General features: G+C 43.5%; 1 protein-coding gene across 2 annotated transcripts in view; it reads right to left on the bottom strand.

Moving 5' to 3' along the window:
* WDR86 (WD repeat domain 86) overlaps positions 1 to 24,353 on the bottom strand; it is a 50,460-nt gene that overhangs the window by 3,880 nt on the left and 22,227 nt on the right. For both annotated transcript variants that reach the window (XM_073334633.1, XM_073334634.1), the window contains exon 5: positions 6,326 to 6,461. In XM_073334633.1, the coding sequence (XP_073190734.1) occupies positions 6,326 to 6,461 (136 nt within the window). The remainder of the gene's footprint in view (positions 1 to 6,325; positions 6,462 to 24,353) is intronic.

Below are 24,353 nucleotides of genomic sequence, written 5' to 3'. Positions count from 1 at the left end.
TTCTATTGCATCAAGCAGCGGAGGCAAATACCCTTCTGATTTTGAAAGAAAAACTGCAAACCCCAGTAATTAAGTACGAGTCTAACACTTTCTCTCATAATATATGAAGCACGGCTTTACCACTGTTAGAATAAAGCCTGGGCTTTTCAACCAAAAAAGCTTATTATCAACAGGTAGGATTCCTCTGTGCAGAGATATCACACAAAAGAAAATCCTTTTTCTTCAGCAGTGAAAATGCATCTTCAAGCAACTCTACACATTTCCTTTCAGAAGAGCTGATTTTTTCAATTAACTCTTGTAGCTTAGGATCCTTGAAAGCAATACATCCTTTGAGTGATTTAAGCCACAGGTTAGAGCTGGTATTCCATTACAGTATAGGAGTTTATAGAAATGATTGAAAGTGTGTGTCATGTCTATATTGTATATCACATACTATATGAACTATGGAAGGTTATTATAAATTCAAGCATGATTAGTGATTTTGGGTGCCCAACTTGAGATACTTTCAAGGGGCCTGATTTTCAGAGGGTATATGCTCAGCGCCTTTAAGGAGTTTCAGGTTGGGCACACAAAAATCACAAGACTTTTTTGAACATTTCAGACTATGAACAACTAGCTATTAATACGCACAGTAAGGACCATATCAACCAGCTTTAATGGTTGGGGAACATTCTCTTCTAATGGCACCACTTTTCTTAACTATTCCCAGCTCATTGACTTTTCCTACAGATAGAAATTTCTGAACTAAGATAGAAAATAGGTGAAATCAGTGATCCTTGTATTTCATGCCTCATCATAAACTGCCAGTGTGGAAAGTTTTGTGAAACAGAAGGGCATCCAAGGATTCACATTCTGTCTCCAGCCATCTCACCCCTCAAAACAGATGACAAGGCATTGATTGACTACTGAAAGAGAGGAAATGGACAAACGTGGTAGTTCAGTATTATTTACTGGTACACCGAGCAACCTGTCACTGTACATCTAGTGGCACAAGCTTTGCAGATCTCAAATTAAGCAAGGGAAGGCTGGAGCAGCAACTGCATTGCTCTTAGCAAGTACATTTTAGTTCACTCTTTCTTTCAGGATTTGCCTTTTGACAGGTATCCTTTATTTCCCTGTGAACTGTCATTTTGCATTTAAAGAGATTATTTGTATAACTGAGCTTCAACAGGGCAATGTAAAATCAAGTTTGGGCCAACATTTAGTTTGTATATAAATAAATTTGTATCCAAACCTACCTACAAACCCAATAGAAACCCCTTTTATGGAGGGTGGAGGGGGTTGGAGAAGAAGGGGTTAAAATTCAGTGCAAGGAGCAGTTCTTAAACAAGATTCCCTGGCAACCTTTGCAACACAAAAACTGCAGCACAGACATCTGAGTTGACTAAATTCATTTTCATTGTCCAAGCCCAAAAATGTAAGAGAGAAACAACAAGCATAACCCGTGAAAGAGAAATTGCACTGAAAAAAATCTAGTTTTAATAATCTGTGGTGTTATTAGTTACAGAGGCAAAGAGAAGATGACGCATGGTTGTGTGGTTAGGATGCTAGCCTGGCCTTCAAGAGATTTGGATTCAATTCCCAGCTCCGCTGTGGACTTCCTGTGTGACCTTGGGCAAATTGTTTCTTTTCTCTGTTCCCCATCTGCAAAAATAATACTTTGTCTGGCTCGTCTTTTTTCAGCTGTAAGCTCTCTGGAGCAGGCAACGCCTCTGACAATGCATGTGTACAGTGCTGAGCAGAGTGATGCTCTTATCTCTACTGGGGCCTCTAGGCGCTACTGTAACAAATCATATTGTAAACAAATTACTGGTTGTAAGGGGGCAGTTTCTCTTTTACAAGGTTAGAATGGTGTGTTTATTCTTCCCAAACAGGTCCCTAATGTTCTTCATTGCCCACTTGATGTTCTATTTCCCAAATGGGACAAGTCAGCTGTCTCATCAATGGCTGTGATCAATGGCTCCATGTCTAGTTGGCAGCCGGTATCAAGTGGAGTGCCCCAAGGGTCGGTCCTGGGGCCGGTTTTGTTCAATATCTTCATAAATGATCTGGAGGATGGTGTGGATTGCATCCTCAGCAAGTCTGCAGATGACACTAAACTGGGAGGAGAGGTAGATATGCTGGAGGGTAGGGATAGGATACAGAGGGACCTAAACAAATTGGAGGATTGGGCCAAAAGAAATCTGATGAGGTTCAACAAGGACAAGTGCAGAGTCTTGCACTTAGGACGGAAGAATCCCATGCACCGCTACAAACTAGGGACCGAATGGCTCGGCAGCAGTTCTGCAGAAAAGGAGCTAGGGGTTATAGTTGACGAGAAGCTAGATATGAGTCAACAGTGTGCCCCTGTTGCCAAGAATGCCAATGGCATTTTGAGATGTATATGTAGGGGCATTGCCAGCATATCGAGGGACGTGATCGTTCCCCTCTATTCGACACTGGTGAGACCTCATCTGGAGTACTGTGTCCAGTTTTGGGCCCCACACTACAAGAAGGATGTGGAAAAATTGGGAAGAGTCCAGCAGAGGGCAACAAAAATGATTAGGGGACTGGAACACATGACTTATGAGGAGAGGCTGAGGGAACTGGGGATGTTTAGTCTTCAGAAGAGAAGAATGAGGGGGGATTTGATAGCTGCTTTCAACTACCTGAAAGGGGGTTCCAAAGAGGGTGGATCTAGACTGTTCTCAGTGGTAGCTGATGACAGAACAAGGAGTAATGGTCTCAAGTTGCAGTGGGAGAGATTTAGGTTGGATATTAGGAAACGCTTTTTCACTAGGAGGGTAGTGAAACACTGGAATGCGTTACCTAGGGAGGTGATGGAATCTCCTTCCTTAGAAGTTTTTAAGGTCAGGCTTGACAAAGCCCTGGCTGGGATGATTTAATTGGGGATCGGTCCTGCTTTGAGCAGGGGGTTGGACTAGATGACCTCCTGAGGTCCCTTCCAACCCTGATATTCTATGATTCTCTTGTCAAATCCTTTTAGCTTTTATTATTATATTAAAAGCTAATAATACCCTTGTGAACACCTCTGTCACATGTTTCTCCCAGGTCTGGCTAAATATATCAATGGTGACTGCTTAGTCACAGAGCGTGGAGTGCTATGGAAAGAGAAGGGAATGAAAGAAAAGACGGCAAAGTGTGCAAAATCTAGCAATACTGGGGTGGCAGCTTGGAAAGTTTTATTTGAACTGTGTGTAATCTTTCAAGTGAGCCAATGTCAATTGATTTCCCAGCTGAGCTACAGAGCGGGAATTGTTCTGAGACTTTCGTCTTTCTCATGCTCTCATTAAACAAAGAAAGACCTCCCACCCCTTCACCTCTCCTGTCCTCCTCCCCAACAGGAAGTAGGAGTTACAATAGTGGATCAGACCAGCAGTGTATATAAAAAGAAAAGGAGTACTTGTGGCACCTTAGAGACTAACAAATTTATTAGAGCATAAGCTTTCGTGAGCTTCAGCTCACTTCATTGGATGCATGCCGTGGAAAATATAGTGGGGAGATTTTATATACACAGAGAACATGGAACAATGGGTGTTACCATACAGACTGTAACAAGAGTGATCAGGAAAGGTGAGCTATTACCAGCAGGAGAGTGGGGGTGAACCCTTTGTAGTAATATATAGTGTATATAGTTCAGTATCATGCCTCTGGGCTTGTCTACCTGAACACTTTTTAAGTGCCCCAGAACAACTATGAAATCAAGTTAGCTTACTTGATTCTGATCATGACCAACCAGCCAGTGTGGACCAAGGAAAACCATGTTCAGCATCATGTCAGCTAATCATTGTTTACCCATGATCTGTATGTCTGAGTAGCTCATATTATTCTTTCCAATGTGCATTACCTTCTATTTGTCAACAGTGAATTTCACCTGCCATTGTACTGCCCTTTCACCTATAGGGATGGACCGTTAGTTCCAAATTACCCTACAACAATGCAGTTAGAGTTATTTGCAGGTATCCTATTTGAGGCAGATGTGGAAGAGGGAGCTGAAGAGAGAGCAGTGGCCTTGTGGATTGGCTCAGGAAGGGCATTTCTTCCATGTTGCCTGTATGCAAGAAGGTATGGAGACATTTATTGGGCAAATAGCACACCACAGCTACATCACTGGCAGATCAGGCCAGAGGATGATACATAAAAAGGCTCAGGATCAGTGGTGAGCTGGAGCCGGTTTGCACCAGTTTGCGTGAACCAGTTGTTAAATTTTGAAGCCAGTTTAGAACCGGTTGTTAAAGGGGTGGGCAAATTCCGGCCCATGGGCCACATCCAGCCCGCAGAACCATCCTGTCCGGCCCGCCTGAGCTCCCAGTTGGGGAGGCTCCCCTGGCTTGGAATCTCTTTTTAATTTTTACTCACCCGGCAGCGCTCCGGGTCTTTGGCGGCACTTCGGCGGCGGGTCCTTCGCTCGCTCTGGGGCTTTGGCGGCACGTCCTTCAGTGCCGCTGAAGACCCGCAGCGAGTGAAGGACCCGCCGCCGAAGTGCCGCCAAAGACCTGGAGCGACTGAAGGAATCGGTTCTTCAGATTTTGGCAGCTCATCGCTGCTCAGGATGATGACTATCTAGGATCAGCGTTATACATGATCCTGAAGCCAAGAACAAGAAGTGTAAATGAGCCATGCTAGAAGAGATAGCCTACAAAGGGATTCAGAGAGCGGCAAGGATATGGTGAGAAGTCTAGGCTGTAAACTCTCTGAGGCAGGAACTATCTTCATTGTTTGTAGTGCCTACCACAACGAGGCCTTGATGGGGTTTGTAGACACAAGACATTACTTATTTGCAGGAATCAGTATGGGAGATTATGAAGGTCTGAATAGGAGTTTTAGCTTTCAGGTCAAAGTAGACAGAATGTTTTGGAAGGGGAAGGAGCCAGGTTTCACAGATGTACATTTTAGTTTGAGAACAATAAATTGTGCATTACACAAACCCAATATCTTGCTATACCTGCATGCTCTAGTCAGTAGCGTAGCCAGAGGGGAAGTGGGGGGAGCAGCCACTCCGCCTCTGAGCACAAGTGGTGCCCTTTTAATTTATAGGCACCTTTTAAAATTTTTACTCACCCGGCGGCACTCCGGCCCTTCGGCGGCGGGGGCCTTCGCGCGCTCCGGCTCCTCAGCGGCCCTTCGGCGGCGGGGGCCTTCGCGCGCTCCGGCTCCTCAGCGGCCCTTCGGCGGCGGGGGCCTTCGCGCGCTCCGGCTCCTCAGCGGCCCTTCGGCGGCGGGGGCCTTCGCGCGCTCCGGCTCCTCAGCGGCCCTTCGGCGGCGGGGGCCTTCGCGCGCTCCGGCTCCTCAGCGGCCCTTCGGCGGCGGGGGCCTTCGCGCGCTCCGGCTCCTCAGCGGCCCTTCGGCGGCGGGGGCCTTCGCGCGCTCCGGCTCCTCAGCGGCCCTTCGGCGGCGGGGGCCTTCGCGCGCTCCGGCTCCTCAGCGGCCCTTCGGCGGCGGGGGCCTTCGCGCGCTCCGGCTCCTCAGCGGCCCTTCGGCGGCGGGGGCCTTCGCGCGCTCCGGCTCCTCAGCGGCCCTTCGGCGGCGGGGGCCTTCGCGCGCTCCGGCTCCTCAGCGGCCCTTCGGCGGCGGGGGCCTTCGCGCGCTCCGGCTCCTCAGCGGCCCTTCGGCGGCGGGGGCCTTCGCGCGCTCCGGCTCCTCAGCGGCCCTTCGGCGGCGGGGGCCTTCGCGCGCTCCGGCTCCTCAGCGGCCCTTCGGCGGCGGGGGCCTTTGCGCGCTCCGGCTCCTCAGCGGCCCTTCGGCGGCGGGGGCCTTCGCGCGCTCCGGCTCCTCAGCGGCCCTTCGGCGGCGGGGGCCTTCGCGCGCTCCGGCTTGGCAGGGGCCTTCACTCGCTCCGGGTCCTCAGCGGCATTTTGGCGGCGGGGACCTTCAGTGCCGCCGGGTGAGTACAGTGGGTGGCACCTTTTTTTATGTCCACTGCCCCTGTACACTCCACCTAGCTACGCCACTGGCTCTCGTGCTAGCTGGTGCACATGAGGATGGAACCCAGCCACGCTTCCAACCCATCCAGATATACTGTGAGATGTGCAGAAATAAACGGATCCCGCTGCAGCCAGGGAGTAGAAGCAGCTGCATGCACCTGCACTAATGTTCTGCTTGGGAGAAGCGAAGGTGCTCTCAGCAACCGCTCACCAGCAGAGTGAGCGCCATACTTTGGTGCTGAATCTGGTAGCACTAGAGCAGGAGGAAGAGTCAGTGAAGATTTCACAAGATCTCACTCCTCACAGCTATAATGTTACCTTTATTATTCACTTTTAATCAAAGGAAAAACATCCATAAATAGCAGGGAAAATGAGACAAAATTTCTGGAACGGAAACTTACAGATTCCTGCATGGTATTTCAAAGTGCTAACGCTGTGTTTGTGAGTCTTGTATGTTTGGACTTGCTCCCCAGTGTCTGCTAACCAGCACTTCACCGTCTTGTCTGCACTCCCCGAATACAAGTATCGATTCACCAGCTGAAGGGGAAAGAGAAAAGAACATCGGGAATAGCCTCTTGGGAAAATTCAGAGAACTGCACTCAAGTGATTCATCCTCAGTCACATCTTCGAACTGAAAAAAAAAGCAAACAGCTTTTAGAGGGGAGTTTCATCAAAACAGTTCTCTCAGAGCTGAAACAGAATTGCCTGATCCTGTATTCTTTGCACAGCCACGTCCCTCATGGGACTGCTGGGCCCTAAAAATGGTTTCCAAATTTCAAACAAGGGAGAGATTAAGGGCCAGATTCTCTTTTGGTGAAAGTGGGCACATGTCTCTTGAAGTTTATGGAGCTGCATCCACTTGCAGTAGTAGAGAGTTTGGACTAGTTTGTCAGTTTATAAAAGCACTAGACTAAAAACAATTGGGAAATATGTTATGAGATCACAAATTTCAAATAAAAAAAAATGTCAAAGAACAAATCCTAAGTAATAAAAAGGCAAATTTAAAAAACCCAAGTCAGAGGCTAATGCGATAACAACGGACAAGGTCAGCGTTTTGAAATACTGTGTTTTCTTTGTAACTGTTTTGGATGTGTGTTTCCAGTATTGTTCAATGATGCAATAACATTTTTTAAAAAGCTCTTTTCAGACAGGATCCTAGAAGTGTTTCATAAATTATCTTAGCAATGTAGCAATTAAAACAGTTTCCAATATTATTTGTATTACAGCCATACTGCCTAGAGGCTTCAGCTGAGATCAGGACTTCATTGTGCTAGTCACTGTAAATCCACGTGGTAAGAGACAATGCCTTACAGTCTAAACGGACAAGACAGGAAGGGCAGGAAAAGGGAAGAGTTACCTCCACCAGACAGATGGGAAACAGAAGCAAAGGGAGATTAAGTGGCTTGTGCAAGATCATGTAGCAAGTCTGTGGCACAGCTGTGAATTAAACCCAGATTTCCTGAGTCATAGTCCAGTGCCTTAGCCACAAGGCCATCCTTCCTCTCATCATCCTTCCCTAATATGGGAAAGATTTCACTGAGTTCTTCTAACATACAGATAAGGAAATAAACCAAGACAAAACAGGCATCATTAAAATACTAAGATTGTAAACTCTTCAGAACAAGGACTCTGGCTGGGCGCTTGTCTGTAAAGCGTCAAGCATGCAGTTGGTGCTACATGAAAAAAAAGAAATTTCTCTTACCAAAAGTTCCAATTCAGGAGCCAGGGTAATCACAGTTTCACATATCAGGTTTTTAAGGGCTAGTAGGAACCACCTTGGGACTGATTTAAATACGTAAAGAAAAGGGAGAAACAGGTGTTGATTGGAAGAAAAACAGAACTTGCACAAGGAATAATGGCTTATTTTCCCTACGAGCACACAGGTTTAAAGGCTGTCATGTCCAGAAGCATGGCTTAAATTCAGCTGGAGCTGACTGGAACAGAGCACCGGTAAATATTTTCAAAACTTGGCTCCTGTCTGAGTTCCCAACAGTTCCCAATGGGGGGGCTGCAAGCTGGTTTCAGGAGGTCCATATAGCACCTCTTGTGGGGCTGAAGCCCCAAGTCCCTGGGCGCCTCCCATGAGGAATGGGGGTCGGGGGCTCTGGGAAATACTCTGAGAATTTAAGCCCTGTCCAGAAGATAACCCCTCGCCTGATCAAATTCTCTCTGATGTCAAGGGGAGTCCTGCAGAGAGACTGACTGCAAGATATGCACTAACCCAGCTTGACATGGACTTCACTTTTAGGCCATGTCTCTATTCCTATAAAATCACCCATCCCTTCACCATAAAGTAAGTTATTTAAAACACCTCTCCCCCTCCCACACACACACACTCCACGTGGCTATTCAGCCCCTTTGCTCACCTCTGGATTTTGCAGATAAATTTGATTTCCTTCCTGCCCAAAATCCCATTTAGTGTCCTGAGTCAGCTTTGTAGCAAAGGGGTGAATCATATCTTTACTGCTTGTACAGTATTATGAGACCCTCTAACGAAAGATACTTAAAATATTTATGATGGAGCTGTGCTGCACTGGACGAGAGTAATGTGACAAACTCACACAGAAGGACAAAGATGCCCTTGAAGACACATGCACAAACCCCACCGAATTCAAGAGTAACTGTGCTCATGCAACTCACTGCAGGCAGAACTTGATACACAGGACCTCTTCCAAGGCCATGTCTCAGAAGCTCATAAAACACACAATTGCCCAAAAACTAGTAGTTTGAAATTTCACATCTCATTAAATTTCTGATGCATCAGCAGTGGCATTACTATTACATCTCAAGAAGGGAAATGAGGGAGTGACCTGCTGAATAAACAGACTTTGAGCTACACAAATAGCCTGACAGAGCTAATCTGAGCTCTAACCTTAAAACCCAACCTAAGTGGGCATCGAAAACATTGTCACATTTCACTGCTAATTGGAAAAGGATGGCTGGAGTTTGGATCCTGCTGGATTGTTCTTGGCCAACTCATGGTATTTCTGTTCCAAACATCTTACAGGAGGCAGAATCTACTCAACAAGAACAAACACTAAGTTACAGCCTCTTACAGGTACATGCCACTCTGCATTAACGGTACATTAGGTTATAGTACTTGAGTTCTCCATTTAAGCGGGTGTGAAAACATTTAAGTCAAGCCAAATAACAGCTATGTGCCTTGGTTTGCTCTCCATCTTTATTTCTCTGCTAGAAATACAATGTGGCAAATGAAGGGGGCTTAGCTGGCTAGTCAATGGAACCCACAGTGTAATGGCAGTGAAAACTTTCCCTGAACAGTCCTAGCTGTGATATGAAGGGATGAACTCTAAGAGTCTTTGTGAACTCTAGTTTAGTCTTTATTCAGTCTGTAGCCTCTGTAACAAGAAGGGTACCAGTTGTACTGATTTATAGGCTTTTCTATGCTGTTCACAACTACAGTGTATGGGCATCACACCAACTTAATGAAATTAGACCCATAATACCCATTTGATATAGGAAAGTATTATCAGCCTCATTTTACAGAGTGGAAAACTGAAGTATCAACACGTTAAATATTTTTTTGCCAAAGGTCACTCAGGAAGTCTGTGGCTGAATCAGGAACAAATCTCTCAAGTTCCAGTCCTTAACCACAACATGATCCTTCCTCTCATTTTGATGCTGTTTTTGCAATAGGAACTGAACCCACCATCTCATTGCACCTAGGGCACCTGTCAGCCATCAGTTGGTGATAGCTTTCACAAACTCCCACTGGATTTGAAGCTGTAACCTATGTGGCACTTTGCACCCCAAAGCACCCCATATTTATCATGGTGATGTAATTATGAGATGTTTTGTACAAAGTATGCCATGAGAGGTATCATTCTAAAAGTCTGGATCTGCTAAACATTAATATCTTGTTGGACTGTATGTGCTATCATTGCATGTGAAGTTATGAAATCTTGCTATGTGTGAGTTATTAAAATATGATGTGAAGCTGGAAATACCCCAAACTAGCCTTTCAGGTACAACAATGGAGTAGCCAGACAGTGTTAATTGCTGTCATCAACACCCATCAAGGGAAGAATCCACTAACACAGGAACTCGGTATAAGGAAGCCTCCTCCCAGGGAGCACGGAGACAATGGAGAATGTTTGGCCAATGGAGGCGAACCCCTTCCTTCCTCCCACCCTACCCCCCTTCACATTTATAGACTTTCCAGCAAACTGGAAGAAACTATAAAATACAGGGAGTGACATCTTGATTTGTCTTCACTCCCCCACAACTCAACACCTGAAAGAACCTACGGAAGACAAAAGACTTTGAAAAGTGGAGGGGAACCCAGGCTGCCAAGCAGATGCAGCCTGCATATCAAGAATCTGTAAGACTGCTTGTACCATCAGTCAGGGTGAGATTTTGCTGATTCAAATCCTATCTAGTTTGTATGAGACTTAGATTGCGATTGTTTGATTTCCTAAGTAACCTGCTTTGATCTGTTTGCTATCACTTATAATCACTTAAAATCTATCTTTCTGTAGTTAATAAACCCGTTTTATCTTAACCAGGGTGTTTTTGAGTGAAGTGTTTGAGAATCTTAGCTGTGTTAACAAATGCTGGGGCATATCTTCCCCACAGCAGGGGGGAGGAGGACAGAATAATTAATGAGCTTGCACCGTACAAATGCCTGTGCAGTGCAAGATGGTATAATTCTGGGTATATGCTCCAATAGGGATGCAATGCTGGGGACCTGGGAAATTGGCTGGTGCCTCCATTGTTGGTCCATGAGTGGCTTAGGTAAAGCACTCAGGTAACTTAGTTGTGTGTGTGGTGCCACCTGCTGTCATGTTAGGGTGATAACAGGGCCCAGAGGGACTGGCTGTGTGTCGCCAGCAGACCATGGGGAGAGGGCAACCCAGCTGAATAGTTAGGGGAACACAGCGGTTCCAACAGTTTCGAGGCTTCACCTGGGGATACATCACATCACAACCTAGATCTACCTATAGTACTTGTGTGACACCCATCCCTTTACTATCTGAGTGTCTCTCAACACTCCTGTGAGGCAAGGAATTAATAATATCCCTATTTTATAGATGGGGAATTAGGGAAGAAAAATTAAATGATTTGCCCAAGATCATACAGGAACTTTATGGTGAAGCAGGGAATTGAACGTGGGTCTCAAGTCTCAGGCTAGCACCCTAACCACTAGACCATTCTTCCTAGATGTGAAAGACTCCATATACCATTACTAACTCTTGACTTATCCAATCCTGTTCCTTTATTAAAGCAAAATCTATTTTCATACAAAAACAAACCGTACAGACCAAAGAGAGTGAACTTTAGGGTGATCAGATGTCCCTATTTTACAGGGACAGTCCCAATATTTGGGGCTTTTTCTTATATAGGCACCTATTACCTCCCACCCCCTGTCCCAATTTTTCACACTTGCTGTCTGGTCACGCTAGTGAACTTTCTAGTTTAGTAAGGCCTCACCCATTTGTTTTTCTGAGTAATATTTGTTTCCAGGGTATAAAATATGGAATAAAATACTTTAGGCAATCTCCTAAAAAACTCATTGGGCTACTGAAATGGAAAAATGACTGCGGCCTCAGGCTTGAAATAGTCTATATCATACAATGCATATCAAGTACACAAAATCCTACATTAGGTCTTCACTTCAAAATGTCAAATATTCTAATTTTAATTTATATTTGTTTCATTACAAAGATACAGATGCCTTATGCTGACAAGAGTGCAAATTAATTTCCCATGATTTAGGTGGGAGAGGGGAAAAAAAGAAAAACTTTACACAACAGCTTTTTTAAATATACCCAAGTCTGTCAACTCCTGATTTATAAGTGATCAGAAGATACAATTACAAATTCTAATCTGTCACTGCCTGGAGAAGCAGTGATAGCCTCAGAGCTGTACTTTCCTTGGCTGACTTTGGAGAAGCTTTGTTCGTTTTGGCCAATTTCCCAAGAGAGCTCCTGTCGGGGAAAAGCATAGCAAACCAAGGAGACTTCTAATAGATTAGAGAGCACAGGCTGGGATTGCAGCTCTGATATCAATGAGAAAAGTGGACACTGAAGTCCCTAATTCAAAGAGGTCTAAACATCTGAAAACTAGTTAGCTAAAAAAGGAGATGGCAACCAGCTGCCTGGTTTTAAAGCCTTATTTACAAATTAATTATATGGAGTGGCTATCACTGCATAGCTGGCCAGAACTCCAACCCATTCACTTGTCCCATTGCTGAGAGAGGCATTTCCTCTGCACTCTGTGCTAGCTGAAACACTAGCTCTCACCTAGGACAGATGAATAAAACAAATTTGAGCATACAGGCCACACCATTTTAGATATACTATTGCATGAGAAATTTCAGGCAGACCAGTTTAGTATTAGCAAAATTAGGGCAGGAGCAAAACAAATTATAATGGTAACATTGTTACAGCTTTAGCTATGGTGAGGTCATCTTCGGGGTGGCCCTGCTCTTGGTTGGGGTCTCTAAGACACTACTTTACTACAAACAATACATGAACAACAATGTTCTCACCCAGGCAGCTCTCAAGACTGAAGAGGCCAGTAATGGCTTAATGTTCAACAGTTTGGTGGATCTGAATATGCACAGCAGCTCAAGATTTCCCTTCTCTTTGTATGACGGCCAAAAATATCTGCAGTACAACTGCCTGGCTGGTACTTATGCCAAGGCTCATAGACATGTGCTTTCCTCTCACAGGTACATCTCTGCCAGAGGAGAACAAGTTCACGTCTCATCCCTCCAATCAGATTTGGACAAATATTATTGGTGTCAGTGCATCTACATGTATTCCCAGCCACTCCTGTGTCTCTTCGCTTACCAAATTCCCAATTATCTGCTTACTCACCACTTCACTGGGCCGCATTCCCCAAACTTTTCCGCAGGAGACTCATTTAAACTGAGCTTGTTAAATTCAGAATCACTAATGGGACCAGTTCCTGAGGTCCAACTATATGAGCTTTCAGCTGAGCTGGCCTTTCAAGATCCTATTCCAACCACATTCATTTTAATGAACAAAAAAAACTCTGCAGACAAGAGGTTGTTTTCTGACAATCAGACTATAGTTATGCTGGCTGGAGTCTCAGAAAGAAACAAACAGTCCAACCCCTCCACTGCAGCTTGATCTCTTGGATTGGTGCTGAAACTATGCTTCTCTAGTACCCCTCAGGTACTGTACAAAAGTACATTACACTGATTTATATGTGTATCACCTGACTAGTTATAAAATAAATATTAAGGCAAATTACAAGATTTAAGAATATTTCAAATCCACTTAACAACTGGACAAGTCGTTCCTCCTCTTGTGATCACACTAGGTCAGGAAATGGAGTGTAGGTGACAATTTAGTAGGTGGCACTCCTCCACTCCTTGCGTTCTAAAATTCAATACATCTTTAGGGGGACTGCTCTACTAAAGGTGCCATATTTTGGAAGAGACCCAAAGCTAAGTTCCTGCCTGTTTGTGGTCCTGTTGCACTTTTCACCACAGTAGGAATATTTCCTCTGGCTTCCAAGCTAAATCCCAAACTGCATAACTTTGTTCTACTAACCTATGTTCTCAGAAGAACATAGGAGATTCCACACTGGTCAGACCCAGTGGTCTATCTAGTCCAGTATCCCATCTCCAACAGTAGCCAGCACCAAAGCTCAGGGAAAGTGTACACAACAGGGCAATTTTGGAGTGATCCACCCATCTTTCAGTTCTGGCTTCCGTCTGCCAGAAGTTTACGGTCACCTCAAGCATGGGGTTGAATCCCTGACCGTCTTGGATAATACCCATTAATGGACCCATCATCAATGAACTTATCTAGTTCTTTTTCTAACCCCGCTATACTTTTGGCCATCACAACATCCATGGCCATGAGTTTCACAGGCTAATTGTGCCTTGTGTGAAAAAACATTTCCTCTTGTTTGTATTAATCCTGCGGCCTATTAATTTCATTGGATGATCCTTGGTTTGCATATTGTGGGAAAGGGTAAATAACACTTCTCTATTCACTTTCTCCACTCATTCATGATTTTATAGACCTCTATCATATCCCCCCTTAGTTATCTGTTTTCTAAGCTGAACAAACCTAATCTTTTTAGTCTCTCCTCAACAAAAGCCATTCCATATCCTTGATCATTTTTGTGGCCCTTCTCTCAACCTTTTCCAGTTCTATTATATCCTTTTTGAGATAGGGCAATCAGAACTGGACACAGCACTGTAGGTGTGGGCTCACCATGGATTTATATAGTGGTATTATATTTTCCATCTTATTATCTATCCCTTTCTTAATAGTTCCTGCCATACTGTTAGCCCTTTTGACCACTGCTGCATATTGAGCTGAAGTTTTCAGAGAACTATCCACAGTGACTCCAAGATCTTTCTTGAGTGGTAAAAGCTAACCCATCATTTTTATATTATATATTACTGTAGTTGGAGTTATTTTTTCTCCACTGTGCATTACTTTGTCCTTATCAATATTGAATTTTATCTGTCATTTCTTGCCCAGTCACCTAGTTTTGAGATCCACCTGTAACTCTTCACAGTCTGCTTTGGACTTAACTACCTTGAATAATTCTGTATCATCTGTAAACTTTGCCACCTCACTGTTCACCCCCTTTTCCCAATCATTAATTAATATGCTGAACAGCACAGGTCCCAGTACAGATCCTTGGGAGACCCCACTGTTTACTTCTCTTCATTGTGAAAATTGACCATTTATTCCTACCCTCAGTTTATCATCTTTCAGCAAGTTACTGATCCATAAAAAGACCTTCCCTGTTGTCCCGTGACTACTTAGTTTCCTTATGAGCCTTTGGTGAAGAACCTTGTCACACACTTTCTGAAAATCCAAGTAGAGTATATCAACTGGATCACCCTTGTTCCTATGCTTGTTGACCCCCGCAAAGAATTCTAGTAGATTGGTGAGGCATAATTTCCCTTTTAAAAGCCAGGTTGACACTTCCCCACTAAATCGTATTTATCTATGCATCTAATAATTCTGTTCTTTAGCACAGTTTCTACCAATTTGTCTGGTACTGAAGGTATGTGTGCCAGCCTACAATTGCCAAGAGATTGACATTGGAGCCCTTAAAAAAAATCCATGTTACCTTACATACCTTCCAGTCAGAAGCTGATTTCAGCAATAGATTATGTACTACAGTTAGTAGTTCTGCAGTTTCATATTTGAGTTGCTTCAGAACTCTTGGGTGAATAAACATCGGGTCCTGGTGACTTGTTAAATTTTTCAATTTGTTCTAAAACTTCTTCTATTGACACATAAGTATGGGACAGAACTTCAGATTTGTCACCAAAAAAGGAAAGGTCTGATGTGGGTATCTCCTGCACATCACCTGCAGTGAACACTGATGCAAAGATTACCTTTAGCTTCTCTGCAATGACCTTGTCTTCCAGGAGTGCCCCTTTAACACCTTTAACACTGAATGCATCCGATGAAGTGAGCTGTAGCTCACAAAAGCTTATGCTCAAATAAATCTGTTAGTCTCTAAGGTGCCACAAGTCCTCCTTTTCTTTTGCAAATACAGACTAACACGGCTGCTACTCTTTAATACCTTTGTCATCTAGTGGCCTTGCTGCCTGTTCGGCATACTTAAAAATATTCTTGTTAGTTTTTATATCTTTAAAGCAAGTTGCTTCTCTGGATTGCATTTTTGTACTTTTACACTTAACCTAACAAAGTTTGTGCTCCTTCCTATTATCCTTACTAGGATTTGACTTGTAAATTTTTGCCTCTACTGGCCTCCATTACTCTGCTATTTAACCATGCTGGCATTCTTTTGGTCCTCTTATTGTCTTTTCTGATTTGTGGTATACATTTAGTCTGAACCTCTATGATGGTGTTTTTTAAGTAGTCCAGCATGCTGTCTGCAGGCATTTAACCCTTGTGGCTGCGCTTTTTAATTTCCATATAACAAGCATCCTTGTTTTTGTGTACCCTTTCCCTTTTTAAAATAAAATTTTACCATGGCAGGTTTTTCTGTATTATCCCCCCCCAAGGATATTAAATTTAATTACATTATGGCCACTATTACTGAGCAGTTGAGCCATATGGATCAGATCCTGTGCTCCGTTTAGGTGTAAATCAAGAATTGCCTCTCCCTTTGAGGGTTCCAGGACTAGCTGCTCCAAGAAACACTCATTTATGGTGTCTAGAAATTTTATCTGCATCATGTCCTGAGGTGACATTTACCCAGTCAATAGAAGGATAGTTGAAATCACCCATTATTATTGTATTTTCTGTTTTTAGTCAAGTATGGAATTTCTATCTATAGATATCCTATGGTACAGTTTGTTTCATTTAAGATTTTTACTAGGGCTGTCGATTAATTGCAGTTAATTCATGCGATTAACTCAAAAAAAATTAATCGTGATTAAAAAAATTTATCACAATTATTTGCAGTTTTAATTGCACTGTTAAACAATAGAATACAATTGAAATTTATGAAATATTTTGGATGTTTTTCTACATTTTCATATATATTGTATTCTGTGTTGTAATTGAAATCAAAGTGTATATTATTTTAATTACAAATATTTGCACTGTAAAAATGATAAACAAAAGAAACAGTATTTTTCAATTCACCTCATTCAAGTACTGTAGTGCAATCCCTTTGTCATGAAAGTGCAACTTACAAATGTACATTTTTTTGTTACATAACTGCACTCAAAAACAAAAAAACAGCGTAAAACTTTAGACCCCGCAAGTCCACTCAGTCCTACTTCTTGTTCAGCCAATCGCTCAGACAAACAAGTTTGTTTACATTTACAGGAGATAATGCTGCCCTCTTCTTATTTACAATGTCACCAGAAAGTGAAAACATGTATTTGCATGGCACTTTTGTAGCTGGCACTGCAAGGTATTTACGTACCAGATATGCTAAACATTCATATGCCCCTTCATGGTTCGGCCACCATTCCAGAGGACATGCCTCCATGCTGATTACGCTTGTTAAAAAAATAATGCATTAATAAAATTTGTGACTGAACTCCTTGGGGGAGAATTGTATGTCTCCTGCTCTGTTTTACCTGCATTCTGCCATATATTTCATGTTATCGCAGTCTTGGATGATGACCCAGCATGTTGTTCATTTTAAGAACACTTTCACTGCAATTTGACAAAACACAAATAAGGTACCAATGTGAGATTTCTAAAGATAGCTATAGCACTTGATCCAAGGTTTAAGAATCTGAAGTGCCTTCCAAAATCTGAGAGGGATGAGGTGTGGAGCATGCTTTCAGAAGTCTTAAAAGAGCAATACTCCGAGGCGGAAACTTGTAATAAAATATAAATATAAAGTGAGCACTGTACACTTTGTATTCTGTGTTGTAATTGAAATCAATATATTTGAAAATGTAGAAAACATCCAAAAATATTTAAATAAATGGTATTCTATTATTGTTTAATCGTGCAATTTTTGTAATCGTTTGACACCCCTAATTTTTACTTTATTTGACTCTATGCTTTCTTTCACATATAATGCCACTCCCCCACCAGAGCAACCTCCTCTTGCAGTGTCATTTTGATAAATACCCACAGAAGCTGTACATCAGTAGTAGATAAAGTAACCTCTGGGGACAGTTGGTAGAGCACCTTGGAAATTCTCAGGTTAAGAGGTACTGTATATATTTAGGGAAGGTTGTCCAAACTGTTGTGGTAAGGAAAGCATGTGTGTTTGGTTATGAATTGAACATGCTCCCTTAGGCATGCCCTGACATTTTTAAATGTATAGGTCTGAATCAGCTGCATCACTACATCCTCCCCAGCTGTCTCCAAGCAGCTGCTGTACCTTCCCTGATGCAGCTGCTCAGCTGCCACGCTGCTTATGTGTTGCACTGCAGGGAGAGGAAAGAGTGAGTAGCTCTAGCTGCTCCACAACCTGGTTAGGTAACAGGCAATGGAAGTCTCAGAGGGAGCAGGTTGGAAGCTTGACTGGCTCTGCGTAATCCAATGGGAGCACCTAGCAAAGGACAGCCCAAGAAAGGGGGAGAGGGGGGCTGAAGAGGCAGTGGGGAAGAAAACCTAAGAACCAACCACCACTCACGGCTCCCTGATTCTACCCCCAGAACAGCCTGGAGGCTACTCTAGCTTGTGCCAGCTGACAGAGATACTCAAGAGACCACATGCCAACTGAGGAAATCCAGAACACAGCCCAATCCTGCCACTTCACTGTCCCCACACCCCCAACATGTCTTTTGCACCTGGAGCCACGGGAAATGAAGTATAAAACCTGGGTATTCCAGCTATATTCCCACCAGACACCACCCTCCATATGCCAGGGGAATCTCTGGCAGAGCCTTGCAGGAGGTTTCTGCTCCCTTTTCAGCACCTGAAAAGTGCAAAGGGAACAAGACAGAAAAATCTGCCCCAAAGTACTCACTGTCACCCCTTGATCTTTCTGAAGCAATATGTCTGGCCCTCAGATTGAAGAGGTCTGGCATGACAGATGAATGGTATTCTAAGGCAGGGCCCATGCATGTAGTGCTGCCTATAGCTAAAACTACCTACCACTTTTCATTACAAGTCCATTTTCATTTGCTTACAACCTTGCCGAAATTTAACCGCTTGGACTGAAATTTTCCAGGCTTGGTTTCTGCCTCAGGCCACAGATTTTTGTGAAGTTTCAGCAAAAGCAGCTCAGTTACTTTTGAGAACAAGACTCAGGAAAAGTAGGTTTCTTGAAGAGCTGTAGGGTGAAAACCTGGCTCCATTGAAGTCAATGGCCTATAACCCGTTGAAAGAAATGGGGCCAGAAATTTACCCTACTGCTTAGGGGGTCTGAAGCAGGAATTAAGCATATTAATCATTTTGTTTATTTTCCCCACTTATTTTTGCCTTCTGATTATACCTTTAAGAGCAGTAATTGACTACTAGAGCATCCTCAAAACATATTACTGTAATAGTAGCACAGAGGGAGCAGAGAAACAACCTTTAACCCCAAAAATGTATCCAAACAAAACAGAGGTTATTTGGTGCCTGCATAATTCAGCTTTAAGTTTTCCCTCTAAGAGAGAGGGACGCTCAAATTCCCATGTTACAATAGCTTTTGGGCCTGTAGGACCTAGCAGCAACCGTCTCCTTTACGAAACAATGGCAACACTTATTAAACAGCGACTAATATATTTTTGCCCTGCAAAGGAGCAGCAATCATTTTATACACCAGTAAACAAGGAGAGAGTTGACTGCATGTGTTTTCCCATGGAAGCTAACACAATACATCTATTTAAGACCATTTGGGCTTGAAATCCCTTAAGTTACAGCCACCAGAGCATGGAATTTCTAAAAATATCCTGTTAAAAATGACCTGTTATCTCAACTATACACTCAGAAGAGAGGAGCAATTTTATCCAAGCCTCTTCACGCCAGATGTCCCCCAAACCTGCCATTTTGTGGCTGGGGGGGGAGGGGTTGCCATAGAAACACAGTGAAATATAGACAGCAAGATGTACAAATGAAATAGGATTTTGCTAACCTAAAAACTACACCATGTCTTTTCTTTTCTTCTTTACCATTTCCTGGTTTTCTTCTATCAGTCTGATCAAGCCCTCGGACCGCTACCCCTTCCTACTTCTCCATATGGGCACCAATGATACTGCCAAGAATGACCCTGAGCAGGTCACTGCAGACTACATGGCTCTGGGAAGAAGGATAAGGGAGTTTGAGGCGCAAGTGGTGTTCTCATCCATCTTCCCTGTTGAAGGAAAAGGCGCAGGTAGGGACCATCAAATTGTGGAAGTAAATGGGTGGTTACCCAGGTGGTGTTGGAGAGAGGGCTTTGGATTCTTCCACCGTGGGATGTTGTTCCAGGAAGTAGGATTGCTAGGAAGAGATGGGATCCATCTAACGAAGAGAGGGAAGAGATCTTCACAGGCAGGCTTGCTAACCTAGTGAGGAAGACTTTAAACTAGGTTCGATGGGGTGTGGTGACCTAAGCCCTGAGGTAAGTGGGGAAGTGGGATACCGGGAGGAAACACAAGAAGGAGGGTAACAGGGGAAGCCTCCTGATTCATACTGAGAAAGTAGGGCAATCGGCTAGTTATCTTAGGTACCTGTACACGAATGCCAGAAGCCTGGGAAACAAGCAGGAAGAACTGGAAGTCCTGGCAGTCAAAGAACTATGATGTGATTGGAATAACAGACTTGGGGGGTAACTCACATGACTGGAGCACTATCATGGATGGGTATAAACTGTTCAGGAAGGACAGGCGGGAGAGAAAGGGGGGAGGAGTTGCAGTGTATATAAGAGAGCAGTATGATTGCTCAGAGCTCCAGGATGAAACTGGAGGAAAGCCTGTTGAGAGTCTTTGGGTTAAGTTTAGAGGCGAGAGCAACAGGGGTGATATTGTGGTGGGCATCTGCTATAGACCACCAGACCAGGAGGATGAGGTAAACAAGGCTTTCTTCGGACAACTAACAGAAGTTTCCAGATCACAGGCCCTGGTTCTCATGGGGACTTCAATCACCCTGACATCTGCTGGGAGAGCAATACAGCAGTTCACAGACAAGCCAGGAAGTTTTTGGAGAGTGTTGGGGACAACTTCCTGGTGCAAGTGCTGGAGGAACCAACTAAGGGTCATATGCCTCTTGACCTGCTGCTCACAAACAGGGAAGAATTGGTAGGGGAAGTAGAAGTGGGTGGCAACCTGGGCAGCAGTGACCATGAGATGGTTGAGTTCAGGATCCTGACAAAAGGAAGAAAGGAGAGCAGCAGAATACGGACCCTGGACTTCAGAAAAGCAGATTTTGACTCCCTCAGAGAACTGATGGGCAGGATTCCCTGGGAGGCTAATATGAGGGGGAAAGCAGTCCAGGAGAGCTGGCTGTATTTTAAAGAAGGCTTATTGAGGGCGCAGAAACAAACCATCCCAATATGCAGAAAGAATAGCAAATATGGCAGGCAACCAGCTTGGCTTAACAGAGAAATCTTCGGTGAGCTTAAACACAAAAAGGAAGCTTACAAGTGGAAACTTGGACAGATGACTAGAGAAGAGCAGCTAATCCTATAGGAAAAGGGGAAGAGTTAATGGAGATTACACCAAATATGAGCCCCAGGAGGATACAGGATGGGTTAAAGAGGATTACAAGGCAGAATAGGAACAGAAAGAACTTGCAGCCACAGGGAACAGGGGATAGACAGGAGAATAGCACCGTCACTAGGAAAAGGCAGGTCTATGTGATTGGGGACTCTTTACTGAGAAGAATAGATAGGCCTGTAACCAGAGCTGATCCAGAGAATAGGAGGGTGTGCTGTCTTCCAGGTGCTAAGATACGGGATGTAGACCTGAGGTTGAAAAGGATTCTAAAGGTAGCGGGAAAGAATCTCCTAATTATCCTTCATGTGGGAACAAATGATACAGCTAAATTCTCGCTAAAAAGTATTAAGGGAGACAATGCTAGACTGGGGAAGACGCTTAAGGAAATTGAGGCTCAGGTGATCTTTAGTGGGATTCTGCCTGTTCCTAGAGAAGGGCAACAAAGGTGTGACAAGATTATGACTATCAACAGATGGCTTAGGCAGTGGTGCTATAAGGAGGGCTTTGGGATGTATGGCCACTGGGAGGCATTCATGGATAGAGGACAGTTCTCTTAGGATGGACTTCATCTGAGTAGGGAAGGAAATAGACTTCTAGGATGGAGGCTGGCACAACTGATTAAGAGAGCCATAAACTAGGAATTAGGGGGAGATGTCCAGGTTATCTCCACACCACAATTTAGCATTGAGAGGAAAGAAAATGAAGTAAGAGTGGATACAGCCGTGGGTAGGAGGAAGGGCAGTGTAGATACCAGTCTAATAGGTTATACTGGTAGTAAAATGACCGTGCCTAATAGGGTACAGAATGTGAGCGAGGCCAAACAGCAAAAATTAAGATGTTTGTACACCAATGCGAGGAGCCTGGGTAACAAAATGGAGGCACTAGAGCTACTGGTGCAGGAAGTGAAACCAGATATTATGGGGAGAACGGAAACATGGTGGAATAGTCGTCATGACTGGACTACGGGTACTGAAGGGTCTGTGCTGTTTAGGAAAGACCGAAATAAAGGTAAAGGCGGTGGAGTAGCACTGTATATCAATGATGAGATAGAATGTAAAGAAATAAGAAGCAATGAAATGGATATAACTGAGTCCGTCTGGACAAAAATTAAATTGGGGAAGAAAACTATTAGATCCTCCCCGGGATAGTGCTTGGGGTGCGCTATAGACCTCTGGGATCTAATCTGGATATGGACAGAGCCCTTTTTAATGTTTTTAATAAAGTAAATACTAATGGAAACTGTGTGATCATGGGAGACTTTAACGTCCCAGATATAGACTGGAGGACAAGTGCTAGTAATAATAATAGGGCTCAGATTTTCCTAGATGCGATAGCTGATGGATTCCTTCATCAAGTAGTTGCTGAACCAACTAGAGGGGATGCCATTTTAGATTTGGTTTTGGTGAGTAGTGAGGACCTCATAGAAGAAATGGTTGTAGGGGATAATCTTGGCTCAAGTGATCATGAGCTAATTCAGTTCAAACTGAACGGAAGGATTAATAAAAATAAATCTGCAGCTAGGGTTTTTGATTTCAAAGGGGCTGACTTTCAAAAATTAAGGAAATTAGTTAGGGAAGTGGATTGGACTGAAGAATTTATGGATCTAAAGGTAGAGGAGGCCTGGGATTATTTTAAATCAAAGCTGCAGAAGCTATCGGAAGTCTGCATCCCAAGAAAGGGGGAAAAATTCATAGGCAGGAGTTGTAGACCAAGCTGGATGAGCAAGCATCTCAGAGAGGTGATTAAGAAAAAGCAGAAAGCATACAGGGAGTGGAAGATGGGAGGGATCAGCAAGGAAGGCTACCTTATTGAGATCAGAACATGTAGGGATAAAGTGAGACAGGCTAAAAGTCAAGTAGAGTTGGACCTTGCAAAGGGAATTAAAACCAATAGTAAAAGGTTCTATAGCCATATAAATAAGAAAACAAAGAAAGAAGAAGTGAGACCGCTAAACACTGAGGATGGAGTGGAGGTCAAGGATAATCTAGGCATGGCCCAATATCTAAACAAATACTTTGCCTCAGTCTTTAATAAGACTAAAGAGGATCTTGGGGATAATGGTAGCATGACAAATGGGAATGAGGATATGGAGGTAGACATTACCATATTTGAGGTAGAAGCGAAACTCAAACAGCTTAATGGGACTAAATCGGGGGGCCCAGATAATCTTCATCCAAGAATATTAAAGGAATTGGCACAAGAAATTGCAAGCCCATTAGCAAGAATTTTTAATGAATCTGTAAACTCAGGGGTTGTACCGTATGATTGGAGAATTGCTCACATAGTTTCTATTTTTAAGAAAGGGAAAAAAAGTGATCTGGGTAATTATAGGCCTGTTAGTTTGACATCTGTAGTATGCAAGGTCTTGGAAAAAATTTTGAAGGAGAAGGTAGTTAAGGACATTGAAGTCAATGGTAAACAGGACAAAATACAACATGGTTTTACAAAAGGTAGATCGTGCCAAATCAACCTGATCTCCTTCTTTGAGAAAGATTTTTTAGACAAAGGAAACGCAGTGGATCTAATTTACCTAGATTTTAGTAAGGCGTTTGATACCATGCCACATGGGGAATTAATAGTTAAATTGGATAAGATGGGGATCAATAGGAAAATTGAAAGGTGGATAAGGAATTGGTTAAAGGGGAGACTACAACGGGTCCTAATGAAAGGTGAATTGTCAGGCTGGAGAGAGGTTACCAATGGACTTTCTTCAAGGATCGGTTTTGGGACCAATCTTATTTAATCTTTTTATTACTGACCTTGGCACAAAAAGTGGGAGTGTGCTAATAAAGTCTGCGGATGATACAAAGCTGGGAGGTATTGCCAATTTAGAGAAGGACAGGGATACCCTACAGGAGGATCTGGATGACCTTGTAAACTGGAGTAATAGTAATAGGATGAAATTTAATAGTCAGAAGTGTAAGGTCATGCATTGAAGGATTAATAACAAGAATTTTAGTTATAAACTGGGGACGCATCAATTAGAAGTAACGGAGGAGGAAAAGGACCTTGGAGTACTGGTTGATCATAGGATGACTATGAGCCGCCAATGTGATATGGCCGTGAAAAAAGCTAATGCGGTCTTGGGATGCATCAGGCAAGGTATTTCCAGTAGGGATAAGGAGGTTTTAGTACCGTTATACAAGGCACTGGTGAGACCTCACCTGGAATACTGTGTGCAGTTCTGGTCTCCCATGTTTAAGAAGGATGAATTCAAACTGGAACAGGTACAGAGAAGGGCTACTAGGATGATTCGAGGAATGGAAAACTTGTCTTATGAAAGGAGACTCAAGGAGCTTGGCTTGTTTAGCCTAACTAAAAGAAGGTTGAGGGGAGATATGATTGCTCTCTATAAATATATCAGAGGGATAAATACCAGAGAGGGAGAGGAATTATTT

The sequence above is a fragment of the Lepidochelys kempii genome, chromosome 2, assembly GCF_965140285.1.
Source record: "Lepidochelys kempii isolate rLepKem1 chromosome 2, rLepKem1.hap1, whole genome shotgun sequence".
In the NCBI taxonomy this organism is placed as follows: domain Eukaryota; kingdom Metazoa; phylum Chordata; order Testudines; family Cheloniidae; genus Lepidochelys; species Lepidochelys kempii.
The sequence above is the reverse complement of the archived record's forward strand: the minus strand, read 5'-3'. Positions and strand labels throughout refer to the sequence as shown.